General features: G+C 41.5%; 1 protein-coding gene across 1 annotated transcript in view; it reads right to left on the minus strand.

Moving 5' to 3' along the window:
- The window catches only part of LOC310824744 (uncharacterized protein), a gene marked incomplete at its 5' end in the record, with an annotated part of 80,383 nt that extends 61,332 nt beyond the window's left edge, over positions 1 to 19,051 (minus strand). The window contains 2 exons of the mRNA XM_083698001.1: positions 17,723 to 17,814; positions 18,955 to 19,051. Of these exons, the coding sequence (XP_083554127.1) occupies positions 17,723 to 17,814; positions 18,955 to 19,051 (189 nt within the window). The remainder of the gene's footprint in view (positions 1 to 17,722; positions 17,815 to 18,954) is intronic.

Raw genomic sequence — 19,051 nt, forward strand, 5'->3', positions numbered from 1 at the left:
TTTTGAGAGTACAGCGACTTCGAAGCAGGTATGTCACGTTTAATTACATTTTACAGTAGACACGTGGTAAACAAATGCATCTGTGTAATGGCATGACTGTTAGTCCGTCAGTAGCAACGGTGGTAGCATTGTTAGCTTTAGCTTTAACTAAGACTGTGAGGTAGAGGAGGCCAGACTAGACCAGCTATTCCACTTAGACACAGTCCGTCTGGCGTAAGGACAGACACACTGATCTCTGATGAGGAGGATTTCTCATTGTACAATGTACGCTCCCTCCTCTGTCTCTCCTCAGCTCCAGCAAAGCCCTCCTCCTGCAGCTCCTGTACCTGGTCCCGGTGAGGCGTGCTGTGTCCCTCTGCAGTGCCCTGGGTGGAGAGCTGGACCTCAGTGAGACCACAAACCAAAGTTATACATAGTTAGTATATAGCTGGTATGTGATTCCAATTCTCAGAATGAGCCATGAATCAGGAAATTTGGTATTTCACATATAAGCATTAGCAATGTTTTTTTGAATTGTTTTTTATGACTGCCATGGGAGTGGCTGTGGACAAAATCTGCGATGGCCCTATATCCAATTACATTTTTGAAGTCCCTCTCTATCAGAAGAGGTTTTATGCTCTCACCTTTAAACCCAGATGAACATGTATTTTAATCTGAACTGTCTTAGACTATTAAATATAACTTGAAATGGTGACTGACTACTGCTTGAGTTTGTTTTGTGTGAATCTGTAATGACACCAACTCTCATTACAGACCATTATTGACCAATAAGACACTTTACTAAATTTCTATTTCCATCTCTCCACTGGACGAAAGTCATTCCTATGGGATTTCCCATAGAGTGAAATAAGGCAGATTTCTTGACAGATTTCATGTTGACAGACATCAATAGCAGACTCCAAAGTCACTAGGTCTCAACTACCCAGCTTAAGCATATTGAACAACACTTATTGGATTTGTGTTCTAATGGCCTACTCTATGTTACCTAGTGATAGGTTTGGGAATTGTTATCTGGGTTTCGTTCTTCCTGGTACATCATCTAGGACTACCTTCTGACTATGTACAACACTCACACACACATGCTAGATATTCTGCCTGATGGGAGGGCAGGACAGTGATGTCAGGTGTGTGTGGTCATTTGATTGTTGTTGTTGTAATGGCTTAATTACACCTCATTTGGCTCTGTTCTAACCTACCACTCTAGTCTTACACACACGTTGCTGGGGAAATGGCACAAGAAAGACGCAATCCTAGCAACGACAATTGTCAGTAGCACTAATTTTGTAATAATGATGCATGACATGTATTTTCAACAATTTTCAAAAATACGTCACTAATGTATTGGCATTATTACAACTTTGTGTTTCCAATGTATTAATAAGGGCTTTCCCTATTGGCTGTGTAAGAGTCCTTAGCTGTTGTGCACATGCGCTGTATTCTGTCTCAAAATTGATCAGTAAACGAGCATCCACGTAATGTTCTGTCTCCGTTATTGAAACCGTGAATATATATATAACTCTAAATATATTACAATTTGGCGACGAGGATGGGATATCTAATGAAAGCTGATCCCAGTGACGAGAGACAACTTTGCAGCAAGTAGAACGCAATAAACGAACTTTGTAGCTCGAAAGAAAGAGGCTAGCAAACGGAAGCTAAGTAGCTAAAGGCGACTACAAGCTAGCAAGATAGCTAGTTTCCAAATCGGTGCGTTAGCTGAATACAAAGAAGGACAGGAAGATTTCGAATCTTACTTGGAAAGACTGGAACAGTGGATGATCGCAAACGAGGTGGACACTGACAAAAAGGTCAGCGTGTTTCTGTCGGTAATCGGAGCGGATGCCTACAGACTTAGCAAAGAATTAGTCAGTCCTGAAAAACCTAGCACACAAACCTGCGAGGAGCTAAGCGAGTCGCTCAGTGAGCATTACAAGTCGAAACCGCTTGTCATCGCGGAACGTTTCCGTTTTCAAAAAAAAAAATCAACAAGACGGTGAGTCTATGTCTGATTACATAGTAGCTTTGAAGCAACTTTCAACTCTTTGTGAGTTTGGTGCACATCTTAATGATGCACTCCGTGACCGTTTTGTTAGTGGGTTAAAAGCTGAGGCTGTGCAGAGGAAACTTTTATCGCAACCAAGACTAACATTCAAGACTAAGACTATTAAGTAATAAACAAAGTCAAACAGTCAGAACAAAAGGCCTGATTAGACAACTTGATGACGAAATGTAGTTCTTGAATGTTATTGGTGTATGTAGACAGGAATCAGAAACACGTTGAATAGAAGGCGTTAACCTGTGTGAAATCTATAAAGACAGGTGACTGAGGAGATAACGGGGTCGGCTCTCATGTTCTGCGGGAATAAAGTCTTTGAATGAATCAACAGCTCTGGTTAACGGTATTTTATTTTTAAGTATTATAACTTAAATTCTACGACACGAGCATTAGCAAGGAAGGCCTGAAAAATGCCTTCGTGTTTTTCAGGATTGGCTGTGCGTGGACTGGGGCAGCCGTTTCTACGACAGGTTGTTGTTGTTGTTTTCTTTTTTGCAGGGCTGTGTGACGTTTAATTACATTTTACAGTAGTAGACACAGTCAACAAATGTATCTGGGTAATGGCATGACTATTTGTCAGTTAGTAGCAATGGTAGCATTGTTAGCTTTAGCTTGAACTAGCTAGCTTGCTAGTCACCTACATGCATTTTGGACTTGTGCTGTGTTGTTTCACAACAAATATTGAGTGGTTCAGAGAGAGTCTAACTATTGTTATTGCTCATACTTATTCTTCTTTTTCTTATCATTATTATTCCAATTCTTCCGATTTTTTGGTATGCTACTCCTCCTACAGCGTTCAAGCTATTTAGACTAATCAAACTTTAAAACGTGCGGAGAGGTATTTTAAAGTCATGATATTTATTCCGATTCCGAACCCTAGCACATATTCCTGACCAATCAGCGGGTAATGCCGCCATTAGCCTTCCTTCTCCACATACCCAATAGTAATCTGCCACTGGCTCATTCTGGCTAAGATATACAGTCATGAGAAAAAGTTAGGACACCCCCCAAAATATTAAGTTATTCTCTTAAAAATATGGACATATCAATATGTTATCTTCTTTCTAACAATGTCTATAGATAAAGGGGATGTAATTGAACAAAAAACTATGAAAATGTAACTTTGTAATCATTTATTTAACGAAAAATTAACAATAATGCCAATTCCTACTGAGGAAAAAGTTAGGACACCCTATGCCCTAATAGCTAGTATTGCCCCCCTTGGCTGAAATAACCTCAATTAGACGTTTCTTATAACTGTCTACAGGTCTCTGACATCAATTGGGAGAAAGTTTTTCCCACTCCTCCTTGCAGAATTCTTTCAGCTGTGTGATGTTCGAGGGGTGTCTTGCATGCACAGCCAGTTTCAAATCAATCCACAGCATCTCAATAAGATTAAGATCCGGGCTTTGACTTGACCATTCCAGAACTCTCAATTTATTTTTCTTGAGCCATTCCTTGGTAGATTTACTGGAATGTTTTGGGTCATTGTCATGTTGCATGGTCCACATCTGCTTCAGCTTCAACTTTCGAACAGATGGTCTCACATTTTCCTCAAGCACCCTCTGATACAATACAAAATTCATAGTGGATTCTATGATGGTGAGCTGACCAGGCCCTGCTGCAGAAAAGCAGCCCCAAACCATGACATTTCCACCCCCATGCTTCACAGTTGGTATAAGGTTCTTGTTCTCAAATGCTGTCTTGGTTTTGCGCCAAACATGTCTACTCTTACTGTGCCCAAATAGTTCAACTTTGGATTCATCTGTCCAAAGCACATTGTTCCAGAAGTTCTGGTCTTTCTCTAGGTGTTCTCTGGCAAACTTTAGTCTTGCCCTGATGTTTTTTTTTGACAGCAGGGGTTTCCTCCTTGCACACCTCCCATGTAATGCAAACTTGTTCAGTCTCTTTCTTATGGTGGATGCATGTACTTTGACATCAATTGTGGCAAGAGATACCTGTAGGTCTCGTGATGACATTCTGGGATTGTTGGAGACTTCTTTAAGCATCTTTCGGTCAGCTCTTAGGCTGAACTTGCTTGGGCGGCCTGACCTGGCCATGTTGGTGGTGGTTTTAAATGTTCTCCACTTGTAAATTATTTTCCGGACAGTGGAATGGCCAATTTCGAATAGTTTGGAGATCTTTTTATATCCCTTCCCAGACTCATATGCATCTACAATTTTTCTTCTGAAGGCCTCAGAGAGCTCTTTTGATCTCGCCATGGTGATGCAACTCACTTCAACAATCAAGAGCAAACCAAACTAAATATCTGAGGTTTAAATAGGACAGGCTCCTCCAAAATCCTCTGTAACGCTGTTCTAATCATTTGCACCTGATGTGGTGCTCTTTATTATAATTTTAGGCATTTTAAGTGGAACTAAATGTGGGGGTGTCCTAACTTTTTCCTCACAAGAAGATTGCATTTCTATTAATTACATTTTACCAATCATTTTTTAAATAATTTGTTTCAGTTGTATTTGTTTAGTTATATTACCTCAATTTTTCAATATTGTTCAAATGAATATCAAATGTCCATATGTTTGAATATGTTGAAGAAGACAAAGGTTTTCATAGGGTGTCCTAATTTTTTCTCATGACTGTATATCGATTAGAGGTATGCCTCCTGGTGCCCCAGGAGCCCCTAATCTCAGTACCAGTGGTCCAGAACAGTTTCTTTGCCTATCTTGTTTTATCCTGCGCCTCTCATTGGATACTTCTTCTGTCTCAAACATGTTAGGGCTACTTTAGTACTACCTTACGGGTCGCATTGGTATATTGCTTGGTTATAAGGTACTTTTGGCCTAGGTTGTTCCATATTCCAAGGTACAATACGCCACGTGACGTGACAGTCCCCTTTAAATTTCCCCTGGTTTGCGGTGCCATATGTTGTGTTAAGTGGTTTGTCGAAGCATTCAAACTTTTGCTTCCAATCAATTGAATCCGGGGATCTCCCTCTTTTTCTCATCTATTCTCACATCTATTTTTCTGCATTGGTCTCTAAAAGTTTGATCATAAAACGGATGGTATCTGGTGTTGCTTAAGATACCCAAACATTCGGCTGGACAATATGGTCGTTTTGATTCTTCTATGGGACAGGACACATGCCTGGTATGTGTGTGGGTTAGGTACAACTCATAGTTTTTTAAGTGGTGATGGACTACACATGAGGCAATCTCCTTCTGTTACTGACTGGGCTGTAAACTCTACCCATTTATACCAATAATTTTGCTTTGCCTGTTCCCATAATGTATTTACCTTATATTCTCTGTCCCTATCTCTTTTGGTTTCAACCTGTGTTTGCTTCACTTCCTGACTCAATTCTCTAGGCAGGGCCTGTTCTATTTGGGACAGCATATAGATTAGTATTATTACTTTATATATCACTAGTCACTTCCCCAGGATCCCCCAGGCTCTACTGTCCTTCCCGTTCGGCTGGGGGCTGGATTTCCGGCCCATGTTCAGCCTCTGTACCTGTTCCTTCATTTACTCTGTGCTCCTGTTCGATCTTACCCGTTCCTTCGTCTTCTTCTCTGGTTTGCTTTTTCTTCTTGCCTCGGGACCCTGGTGCAGTGGTTCAAGTGGTACCAGGTTAGACTCCCTCGGACTTGTATTGCAGTGGGGGTGGCTCGCACTACCTCGTACGGTCTCTCCCTCCTTGGCTCGTTCCACTTCCTCCGGAAGACTTTGATGTACACCTGGTCTCCTGGAGTTATCGGATTGGGCAGGGGTGGCTCCGGCTCCGGCTGCTAGTCTTTTTCCTGTGAATATATAACTTTATGTATCTCAGTTAGTTGTTTCATGTACTGCTTTAGTTCCATCTGGAGTTGTTCCAGTGGTGGTCCTTAGTAAGGTATATATTATAAGGCACATATCTTATTCAGCTTTGTTTTGAGGGTACCATTTATTCTTTCTACCGTTCCTTGTGATTGTGGATGGTAGACACAACTCAATCTTTGCTTTATCCTTAACTGCTGTATGACTTGTTTCACAGTTTTCTGAATAAATGCTGCACCATTATCTGAGCTAATCTCATTAGGTATTCCAAATCTGGGTATTACTTCTCTTGTTTTTAACCACTTTTAACCAAATTTAACCACTGTTCCTGCCCCTAATTCTGCCGATGGCGTTGCTTCTACCCATCTGCTAAATCTATCTATGACAACAAGCATGTATCTTTTCCATTGACCTTTTTTATCCTGTCTACATAGTCCATTACCAAATGTTTAAATGGTCCGTCTGGAACCGGTATGTGTCCGAAGGGTGTTTTGATTCCTTTCTCACATTGTTTTGTGCGCATACTGTGCATTCTGCCAATGCATTTTCTACCATTGCCTGTAAATAGGGTGACCAATACCCTTGGAGTTTTATGTTTCTCAAAACTTCCCTCCTTGCCCAATGGTCAAAACCATACGCATCAGCGATCAAAATCCCCAGTAGCACCGTAGGTGCCACTATAGTACCCTCATGCAATCTCCACAATCCAGACTCCATGCGCATACGCTGAGTCATTAAAAATGTTCACTGATTTGCCTTCCCCCATTTTACAGGCTTCTGTCAGTGCCCTTAGTTCTGCCAACTGGGCAGAACACGGTTGTGGACAGCTGAATGTCTGCCCTATTTGTTTGACTATGCCGTACCCTGCATGATTTCCTAAATGATCTCTATAACATGAACCATCTACAAAATATGTCTCTTCTGCATATAGTAAGGGTGTTGATTCTAAATCTGGTCTTAACCTGGTGAATGTTAGCGAGTGTGCTATACAATCATGTTCTTCCCCTTCATCTGCCAGTGGTATTAACTCAGCTGGATTTACTGTGCTACATCTCTTGATAGTGATGTCTGGGTATGTTAATAACGACAAATATGACAGGTTCCTAGCTTGTGTTAGAACAAACCTTCCCTGTTCTAACAGTTCCACTGTCTTGTGATGTGTGTGTATATTGTTATTGGGTAGCCCGTTGTGATTGACGAGGCCTTCTCATAGGCATAGTGCATAGCTGCTGAAAACAGGGCAGGTACCCCTGGGCAACACTGTCTAGTTTGGTGCTATAGTAGGCTAACGCTTGCTTTTTCCTACCACTACACGTTTCCTGTACTAACACTGCTGAAGCATACCCACTCCTTCTGTTTGCCACATACAATAGGAATGGTTTGTTATAATCGGGCACAGCCAATGCTGGTGCCCGTTGCATTTCTTTTTTCAACATTTCAAATGCCATTGTAGCTTCTGTTGTCCATATTAAAGGGGCTCTTAAGTTCTGCTGACCCGCTGTTTTCATCAGCACCCTCAGAGCTGCTGTTTTTATCGCATAGTCCTCTATCCAATCTCCGCTGAATCCTGTCATTCCCAAGAATGTCATCATTTGGCCCACATTTACTGGTTTTGGTGTTTTACTTATGCCTTCTAATTGTCCTGGTGACATTGCTTTTGACCCATGCGCTATAGTTCTTCCCAGATAGTCAACCTGAGGTAAGCAATACTGCAATTTAGTTTTTGACACTTTGTGTCCCCCCTTTGCCAATTTTTGGAGAACTCTTATGGAGTCCTCATGACATTGTTCCAATCAAATCTTCCACGTATTGGATTACTGTGCTGTTTATCTCCAGGTCTTCTAGATCTGCTTTTAGCACCTGGTTGAACACATGAGGCGAATGTTTGAACCCTTGAGGTATTCTAGTGTATGTGTATTGTTGTCCTCTGTAGGTGAATGCAAACAAGTACCAACTTTCTTCTGCTAACGGTACACTGAAAAAAGCTGAGCATAAATCTATCACTGTATAGTATTTGGCTGTCGGAGGAACATTTGTTAACAGTGTATGAGGATTTGGTACTTCTGCTGGCCAATCCTGCACCACCTCATTTACTGCTCTTAAGTCATGCACCAATCTCCATTTTTTACTTATCTGCTTTTAGAATTGGAAGAAGGGGGGTATTGCACGGGCTGTTTATTCTTTCTAAAACTCCAGCTGCTATCAAACCCTCTATTGTTTTGCTTATTCCTTCCTCAGCTTCAGGTTTCATAGGATATTGGGCTTTTCTTGGTAATACACTGCCCTGTTTTGTTCTTATAATTATAGGGCTTGCTGATTTTACTAAGCCCACGTAAGTGTCATGTTTTGACCAGAGACTTTCTGGAATCTGTTTTTCCATGTCATCTCTCAATTGATTATCTGATTTTTCTTTCATCTGAACTTGTTGTTTAACCAATATGGCTACTTCCTGTGGTATACCATTCATAGGCGTGGCACATATTATTTTTATGAATTCCTGGTCTGCAGAATGTTTTACCAATGGGTTACTTGTTTTTTTCCAATCACTTTTGAATGCGGTTCTCATCATTGGTCCCAAGTCTCTTGCTCTATACCCTTTATTTACCATTAATGACACATGAGGAGCAGCATTAGGTATATTATACCATTTTTGTACAAATTCTGACTCATCTATTTGCATAGCTGCTCCCTGTTTTCCCACTATGATGTATTGTGACATTAATGGGACAACCACATTTTTAGTTTGCTCCTGCCAAATTTGTTCTTGGTAGGAGTCGCAATTTGAGTCAAACTGCATAGTGCAGTGGTAGTCAAATCGTGGTTTTCGTGCATCTGGCAATTGGGCTTCACTAAATTTTAAAAAGATATTTAAACACCTGATTATTTGTTTGGTGTGCTCTATGGCCTCGGCTACAGACAATGATTCTCGTAGAAAAATAAAATGAGTCCCAACGTGTGCAACAGACCAGTTCGAAATCTCTTTACATTTGCATCGTTGTGACGGTCGCAGCTACACTCCGCCCGGGTCTGTGTTTGTTGTTGTGTGTGTTCTGTGTTTGTTTCCTGAATGTTGTGCAGCAGGCTCCATATGGTCCATGGTCCGAAGGCTCCGCCCACTTCCTGGTTGATCAATCCATTCCACCAATCAGCCCAAGCCACATGAACTATAAAAAGCCTACTGAGTCACTGTTCTGGAGCTGTGCTAGCTCACCACTTTGCGTGTATTTGTTCGATTTGCATCTTGTTTAGTGTATTAGTGATTATCCATTTAGGGATATTGGTTGCTGTGTGTGTGTGATTCTGAGGAGGTTTAGATTGAGGAACAGGTAACAGTATTTCACTTTATTATTATTAGTCACTGATTCACATAACTTCACCTTGTAACGTAGTTTGTTAATGTTAGAAACACTAGGGCGACTGTGGGTTTATGTACTTTTGTTTGAGATTGTTGTTTAGTTAGTGAGGTTTTGGTTTATTGGTATTTACTTTTATTTTAGCTCATATAGGAGCAGGGACTCACTCTTTTTGGAGTCCAGTTTTCTTTTGTGATTATTGTTTATTTGTTTCTTTGATTTCCCCTGCGCCCATAGGGAATTTGCCTCCTTTTTGTTGTAGTTTGGGGATCTAAAGACATTTCAATTTCCCTGTTAATAAATAACAATCGTCATGAACATGAGTTATATCAGGCTAGCTCATTTTTTCTTTGTTCATTTTAAGTGTAGAAACAATATTTCGTTTGTGACCATTTTTTTCTGCCGTTTTGACAACAGTCTCATGGCTAAAGAACACAAGGCTGTCTGCTGAAGGACGCTTGACTGTAGATTTTTGCTTCGTGTCAAAAGCACTCCCTGACGCACACTTTTTCAAAGCAGGTGAATTCATCAGATCTGTTTGAAACATTGCATTTTATCCAGTCAATACGACTGCTTAGATACTCGCAGCACAGTTGCCCCATATGAATTGCCCATGAGCGCGGAGCTTGTCTTTGTCAATGTAACAACCGTAACAGCCGCCGCTTCGACGCCCCTGTAAGCACATGTTTCTCCAATTCCTTTGTTTCAGGCAAGCCACTGTGACGTCAGACGCCTTTACGCATACAGCTTTGCGATGCTTAGACAGTAATGACATAATTCATGTTTACATTTCTTTAATTTTCGACGCATTGTCGTTATTCGTGACGCATCAATGACCAATTGATTATACGGCAATGCAATGAAAAAAGCGTGTGGAAACAGTCGTTAATGATAGATTCGAGAAGCACATTTCTTCAATGGTGGCCGCATGGCATTCCTGTGCAGGTGACAATGGTCATTTTTCAAAACGACAAGGATATTTAAACACCTGATTATTTGTTTGGTGTGCTCTATGGCCTCGGCTATAGACCTCATCGAAATTACACTTAGATCTTAGGGTGCCAATATCACGTCTTCCTAAATGGTCTAGCGGATAGGAATCTGCCTGTCCGTCCAGACGAATATTTAGTTTTTCCATAGTCTTGCCTCCAGGTAAACCTCAATCTGTCATGCAGCAATGGGAATGAGAAAAGGAGGCAGCTTTCCTCAGTGGAACATGAGGAGACCGAAATCAAACAGAGGGCCTTTAACCTCTTTTCTATTCACCTGCACACACACAAAAGCATCACACACGCATCATCCATTAAAAACAAGTTGATGACTAGGACATCATTTGAGTCTATATTTCAAGCCAGTCAATATGTATAGCAGATGCTGAGGACTTCGGGTTAGAGGTCATCAGAGTTGGAACTCCAACTATCATCAAATTGTGTTCCACCATGTTCCAGGCGCGTGGTCGACTTTTCTCTTCTTGGACATTTTGGGATTATTTGTAGATCTTTTTCATATCCATCACCGGTTTAGTCAAACGCCGATATGCGATCTAGCGGCAGGATCCCGTCATTTTGCGCGTCACAAATTTCACATGCATTGTGGGAGATGTAGTTTATGGTCACTGTATGCTGTAAAGCTGCGTAGACTTTTATTTTTAGACAATTATGTAATTTTTAAGCTCTCGCGGGCCACATAAAATGACGTGGCGGGCCGGATTCGGCCCGCGGGCCTTGAGTTTGACATGTGATGCAGAGGGAAGGCAATTTAATGAAAGGTGGGAAGGCGAATACATGTTTTTGCTTCAAGGAGAAAAACAGATGTGTCTTCTGTGTTACGAGGCAGTGTCGGTGATGGAGGAGTACACTCATTAGTTGGATGTATGCCCTCTGTAAGGCTGTCTACAGCTATTTGTTTTTGTTAAATGCCACACATGTCCCACATGTTTTAGCAGCTCACAATTATTTGTTCTACCATAGTTCTGCCCTTCTCAACTGTGGCAAAAAAAGTTTTAAAAAAAGTTGATTTGTAATAACTTGTTTAATCATATTTGTCTTTGTTATTCACTTGAAAAGTTTGATCTTTGATTGATGGAGTAATGTGGGTTTCTTAACCTGATAAATTAAAGGGATTTATGTTATAATAGTGCAATGTGCTTACATATATTTTTACATTTATGTAAATGTATGTACTATATTTGTATACTTGAATAAACAATAATCAAATGCTGACAGTTATTTGTTACAATATGTTAAGGAGAAGTAACATGTATACAGTTGTAGCGCCCCTTTGCTGGTCTGGGCAATTAATAGGGGTGGCTAACCTGAATTCTTTAAATAAAATGTTATCTCTAACTATTATTGTATTTTTACTTTGTCTGTTCACTATAATTAATAACTAGGTTGCACTACTTTTATAACTTACAGTCCATAAGTCATCTACCTATTCACATTAACACAGTCCCACCAATTCCATGTCTTTTGTTATTTTATTCAAATCAGTCTTCTTTCACTGATATTAAATCCCCAAAATAGATTGCATGAAATGAAATACAATAACACTTAACGTGCACATACAAATATCCAAATGTAAATGGTAAACACTGTAAACCTCAATGAAAAGAAATAAAACCTATTCTAAAGCTGGCAATGATAACAATACCAAAGTCCAGTGCGTTGCAGCTCACCTAAAATGGCGGCTCCTTCACTCTCACGAGCGAGAAGACAAAACCGGAAACTCCCAGTTCCTTGAGCAGGCAGCCGCGCGAAGCTCCTCTCTCGGCAACTGGTGCAGTTTTCTCGAACGGCAGGAATCTTTTGTGCCACTGTCTCTCCCGGTTGCTATAGACGTCTTGAACTCCCGTGTTGGTCGATCACAGTCCATATGCACTCCGAAGAAAGCTAGCTATCTCACTGTTGAGCTAGGCTAGGCTAAGCAAGGTGGCTGACCGTCTGAACGGTTACTCCTCTGCAGAGAAATTGTTCCAAAACAGGTCATACGCCGAACGTAATAACTTATAAAGTTCATGGGTTGTGCACTCGCATTATTACCTTGTTCTAAACACAGAAATAAGTGGGCTACCTATTTCCACACTATTAACCTTACTCAGCACAGCAGCACATTCCATGCGTTCTCTTTGTTCGCCATCCCGAATCTAACTTCTCCTTCTCATCCACCTGACACCTGACCTTCAACTCACATTTTCATTGGCTCATGAAAATAAACAAAATGCACAAACTTTACATTTGAATCTTTTCTCACAGAAATCAAAAGTAAATTCCTTTACAATATTGCCAGCATTGTGAACATAGTATTTAAGAAAACAAAATACATTTTACATCATGTAAATAATTCAATACATGGACTTAACCCATGAAACTCTATTCAATATCAAACATAGTAATAGATTTACCCTTTTTAAGTCCTATGTATTCTATTAATGAACTTATTCTATTTATACTATTTATTAATTCCTATTTATTAATCAATGAACTTTTAATAGTTAGGCCTAATTTTCCATAGGGCTACACAGACTTACAGTTACAACCAGCCCTTTGAGGGCAACCATGATGCTGATGTGGCCTGGGGTGAAAATTAGTTTGACACCCCTGCTACAACATCAGAAGGATACGTCCATTCCTCACCAGAGAAGCAGCACAGCTTTTGGTCCAAACACTTTCTCTCGCCTTGACTACTACAACACACTCTTGACCAGACTCCCCGCCTCCGCCATCAGGCTTCTGCTGCTCATCTGGTGTTCAATCTCCCCAAATTCTCCCATGTCACGCCCCTCCTCTGCACCCTCCACTGGCTCCCGGTAGCAGCTCGCATCAGATTCAAGACCCTGGTGCTCGCCTACCTAACAGCCCCTCCCTACTTGCAAGCAATGGTTAGCCCCCAAACTCCTGCACGATCACTCCGCTCTTCCACCTCGGCTGCCCGCCTGGCACCGCTGGGTCTATGTGGATGCAGCGGCCGCGCCACTTGGTCACAGCTTTTCACTGTCCTGGCGCCCCGCTGGTGGAATGAGCTTCCCACTACTGTCAGGACTGCAGAGTCACTACCGATCTTCCGCTGTAGATTGAAAACCCATCTCTTCAGGCTACATCTTAACAGTCCCTCCTAAAGACCTCTTCACCCCCACTACCCCCCCTGTACTAACCCTAGCCCCAACCCTAGAGACCTCTTCACCCCCACTACCCCCCTGTACAAGTTCTCTCCTCTTAATAAAAAAAAAAAGGCTTCTGGCATTACGACTGCCAATGGCCCCTGGCGTGAGCATTGATTACTTTGTCTTATGATGACTGTTGGATAGATGATTCACTTACTAAAACAAGTGTATTTGTTGTAAGTCGCTTTGGATAAAGGCGTCTGCTAAATGCCATAAATGTAAACAAATGTAAATGGCTTGTGTCATCCGCAAACTTCAGGAGTTTGACAGAAGGGTGGAAAGGTGCAGCTGTTGGTGTAGAGGGAGAAGAGTAGAGGAGAGAGCACACAGCCTTGTGGGGCTCCAGTGCTGATGGTCTTGCCCAGCCACACGTGTTGCTTCCTGTGTGTCAGGAAGTCAGCGATCCACCTGCAGGTGGGCTCAGGCACACTCAGCTGGGATAGCTTGTCCTGCGGAGCTGAAGTCCACAAACAGGATCCTGGTGTAGGTGCCGGGGGAATCTAGGTGCTGGAGAATGAAGTGGAGTCCCATGTTGACTGCGTCGTCACCTGTTGGCTCTGTAGACAAACTGCAGTGGGTCAAGGAAGGGGGTTGGGGATGGCCTTGAGGTGGGTGAGAACGAGGCGCTCAAAGGTCTTCATTACCCCAGAGATCAGGACGACTAGTCAGTAGTCATTAAGGCCTGTGATCCTCTGCTTTTTGGGAACTGGGATGATGGTGGATGTTTTGAAGCAGGCAAGTACCATGCATTTGACCAGTGAGGTGTTAAAGATGTCTGTAAACACCACACAGTGCTTTAGTGTGGAGGGGGAGACAGCGTCTGGTCCAGCTGCCTTGCAGGGGTTCCGATTCTTTAACAGTTTGTTGATATCTCTCTCCTGGATGGAGAGAAGTGTGATGGGGGGGGGGGGGGGGGAGGGAGCTGTCTGGGTCCATCGTGTAGGGGGGGTAGTAGCTGTGGAGGGGGGTTGGTTGTGTGGGTCAGAGTCAGGACTGTTCCATTGTCTGTCAATCTACAGTAGAAGTCATTCAGGTCGTTTGCAAGTCTGAGGTCATCCATAGAGTGGGGGGATTTGGTTTTGCAGTCTGTGATCTCTCGAAGGCCTTTCCAGACTGATGAGGAGTCGTTGGCTGCAAATTGTTGTTCCAGCTTCTTTGAGTACTGTTGTCTGGCCTCCTTAATCTCCTTGCCAAACGTGTACTTAGCCAGTCTAAATCTTTCCTTGTCTCCTCTCCTGAAAGCCCTCTCCTTCTCCAAACGAAGCTGTTTGAGTCTTGCTGTGAACCAGGGCTTGTCATTGATGTAACTCACCCTGGTGCGTGTTGGAATACATCTGTCCTCACAGAAGCTGATGTATGACGTCACAGACTCTATTCGTCCAGGCTGTTGGAAGCAGTCTTAAAAATGTCCCAGTCTGTGCTATCTAGGCAGTCACGCAGCTCCTCCACTACTTCTCTGCTGCTCCAATTCTTAGGTCTCAGCACAGCAGGTTTAGAAAGTTTTAGTTTCTGCCTGTATGCCGGGATCAGATTAATAAGAGCGTGGTCAGATAGTCCCAGAGCCGAGCGGGGAACTGCGTGATAAGCTCTGCTGATGGTGCTGTAACAATGATACAAAATCTTCTCCTCCCTGGTCGGGCATTTGATTAACTGCTTATATTTAGGGAGTTTGTGAGTTAAGTTGCCCTTGTTAAAGTCCCCAATGACAATAACTGGGGAATACATGTTCTCTCTCCTTCTCTCCACTCCTAATATTTGGTCGGCGAGTTGACATTGAGCCACTTTCACATCAGCTTGCGGAGGGATGTAGATGCCAGCCAATATAAAAGAAGTGAATTCACGTGGAGAATAAAACGGTCTGCAGGTGATGAAAAATGATTCCAGGTCAGGAGAACAAGTTATGGGTTATGAAGGGTTATGACCAACGAAGATGCAGATGGTTAACACAGTTCGAGGCAAATGCTATGATTTTTTGTTTGACAGGGAAGTGAAAATCCAGAACCAACATTATTGGTTCTTTATTACTTTTTGTATTGGCTTTTACTGTCTCTTACTCCATTTTATTCAGAGGGTATGGTTTGTCTTGCTGCCCCTGTTCCATATTACACAGGGTCTCCTGAATAGGGAAGGTGAGAGTTCTCTCTGACATAGAAGAGAGGTCCGGATCCTTGGTGTCCAGCTGGGAACAGATTCAAAAACATTACAGTACTTTTATTCAGTCATTTCATTAAAGTCCTGTGTGTAGTATTGTCAGTGGTTTGTAGCTTGGTGGAATGAGCCTGATTGGTATATTCACTCTGTTTCACTTCCCATAATCATTCTGACCTTCCCCCTTGAGTCTGGTGGTATGACGCAAAACTAATTTGAAGTGATTGTTTGAAAGACGATCCAATCAGAAACAATTGGTTGAGCAACCACAGACTTTTGGGAGTAATTTTGGGAAACCTCTGCCTGTATTCACTGTGCTACAGTTCAAAGTAAAAGTAAAAGCAACAAAATATGGGCATACCTGTTGTTTAAATGTAACGCAATGACATCTTCTCAAATTATGTTATTTGATCTCTTACAGCAGGAATCATGTTGAATAAACCCCACAGTTTCTCTTTTATCATATTTCTTAAACCTTCCATTATTGATCATATTCTTGTGTTCAACTAAGTGTCTATGATGTTGGATTTCTTGTCTTTTATAGAAACATCTCTGCGTTCGAGGAGGAAGGAGGGCGACTGGAAAGTCGCCGAGTGTTTGGGTTTTACGAACTTTATGAAAACATTACGAACATTTTATAAAATAAACGTAATGTTTTCATAAAGTTCGTAAAACCCAAACACTCGGCGACTTTCCAGTCGCCCTCCTTCCTCCTCGAACGCAGAGGCACACACATCTTAAACCATCTAGTCAACGAGGCTTCATTTGCAACAGGTGTGCAACGGAGCCTCGCCGACGTCACCCTGGCCACGGTCCTGTAGCTCCCTCTACAGGCCGAAAGCTGCATGTCCCCCCACACATGTATTATTGCAAATCATATGTTTTTGCATAATCCTGGAAACCCGCTATCATGATTGAATTAGGGCCGTATTCAACAAAATGCTACGTTGGTATTGCTATTGTCATTAATTTGTTGTCACGACATGTTTCACTGATCTGAGTTCTAGGTGTCGAGACATGGCAGTTCAATTTTGTTTTGCCAGTTATCCTCCTTCTGTTGGTGTTATGAAAAATATCTTAAGCTTTTACATGGTAACTTTGCACGTACGTATAGAAGACCATGTAAATTGGCCACATGGTGGCGCTATACCAAGCTAATGAAAAAGCATGAACAATTTGACTGGTATAAGGTGCTACGTCTTCATAGTAGTGTTGAATCCTGTCTGAGGTTAGACAAAATTCACTTTTGCAACTTTTGCTATGTTGATTTTGAAAGAACACTCGCTGAAAATGAACTCTGCCAAAATAAAGAAATTTCAACACAGCTTTACTCTGCACATTTAGTTTGTGTTACAGAGTAGAGACAAATTAATCTAAATGTGTGTATATCTAATCACAGTGTCCCAAGATGTGATGTGCTTGATTTGAAATTAAAATCAAATTTACAGGTGTAATATACGGTACATTCTAATAAGGTTGCATAGCTTTGCATATTCTGTTTTCTTGCTAAGGGACAGAGAGTCCAATTTAGGATGGAAAATGGCCTCTCTCACTGTATGTAATATATGTGCATAGCATGACCATGTGTAGTATTGTTAATGTCCACACCAGACCCTCTGAGGCACTGTGGCCAATCACAGACCTGCTTGTTGTTACCTCTGCTCAGTAATAGTTCCATACACATTTGATTTGTTTTTCTGTAATTCAATACAGGCAAAACAATCTTATCTTGTGTGTATTTATTAATTGAAGTTTGTCCCAAGATGTAATGTACTTCATTTTAAATAAAAATTTAATATACATTCTAAAAAGGTGAATTTGCTTTACATTTTTCAGTTCTCTTGACATTCTTTGTCCTGGCACTACTTTCACAGATTGTTTTCCAAAGCAGTTCATCCACTGCCAAGATATGAAAGATATTCCATAATGCACTGAGACTATTTTTACCTATTGTGCCATTTATTACATTGTTTAACAAACATTTCACACAAAAACATACTCAGCATTAAACTGCAACAAATGGCATGAAGAAAAGGTATAAAACTAATTGTAAACAAAGTTCACCTTTTGGGAAAATAAGTTAAAGGTAACATTTAGAGCCCATGTCCCGCTGTCCTCTGACCTTCTCCGTTATCTGAATTAATGCATACAATAACCTGCTAGCCATCACTTTAAGATCTAATGCATTTAGTTTCATAGTTGGGCTATCTTGGAGTTATCCTTTGTTACCCATGGTGGCTGGTGGAGGACCCACTCCCAGGACGTGTCTTTGGCTTCCTTCCCTTTTTCCCGCCCTTGCTTCTTCTTGTTCGAATCCTCTGCTGTAATCAAGAGAAAAAAAAAAGATGGTGTAAAAATTCATTGTATTTGACAATTTGCCCTGTGTCAGGAACTTTTGATGTACTTGGTATGTACTTATTTAATCTTATTGAATTTATCATAAAGTTTGCACTTGTTGGACTTTTCCATGGTTCCGTTGTAACAGAGAAACTATATCAAGTAAATATATAAATATATAAAACATTTACAGTCAGTGATCAGCCAAATCCTATTGGTGTAAGGTCAGTTCTATTCACACTATTCCATTTTCTGACCAATTTAGAGTGACTTAGAGAAAGGATGTCCAATGCTCTCAGTACCTGCAAAGCCTCATCTGGTCTCCAGGGTTCACAATCCAGAGTCCATGTGAGGATGTTGCTGACCTCCTGGATTGGATGAGTGACCTTTACCTTGCACAAGGATAGTTCCTAAAGAGAGAGGTGTCTGCAGTTAGCCAAGAATGACAAAGGTGTATTATCTCACTAATACATTCTGTTCCTCATGCACCAAGCGAAGCCCTTGGTCTATGTCTTTCGATAGAAGTGTGTGCGATGACCAGCCAGGATGCATACTGTGAGCACAGTTGGAAAATAGTATTTTGCTGTAGTTTTGTGTTTGACAGACAAGTGAACAAATAAAATAACAATTGCCGTTGGCAATGGTTTTTGTATCAACCTATCAAAACTTTGACTTGCTCTTACCCCATTTGTCTTGGGAGGGCATGGTTTGTCTTGCTGCCCCTGTTCCATATCACACAGGGTTTCCTGGACAGGGAAGGTCAGGCTTCTCACAGACATAGTAGAGAGGTCCACATCCTTCGGGTACATCTAGGATCAGAGACAACAAACAGCAAAAGCTTAGTCATTTCAATAAATATAGTTAATTCAATGTGTTGTAGAAGTTTGTATCACTGTTCCGAATATCATGTGATATAATTCATATAAATAGAAACAATTCATTTTGTTAAATGTGGAACATGCTTAATTATAATTAAGAAATGATCCTTTCCTTCCATGAGCCCTATGTGTATCCTTACTGAGAGGGCAACGTTCAGCCTCCTGTCATACTCACAGCATGGACTTGGACTTGGTCCAGAAGTGGATGGAAAGTCCTGTCATCCCCATGTCTCTTAGCAAACAGACCTGTGATGAAGTCTCCATAGTTCTCAGCCGGTGTCTGAGCCTTGACCAGCAGGGAAGCCACCGTGAGTAAGAGGAACAAATTCACCGGAGCCTTCAT

Source organism: Argentina silus (assembly GCF_951799395.1).
Source record: "Argentina silus genome assembly, contig: scaffold_75, whole genome shotgun sequence".
Taxonomy (NCBI): Eukaryota; Metazoa; Chordata; class Actinopteri; order Argentiniformes; family Argentinidae; genus Argentina; species Argentina silus.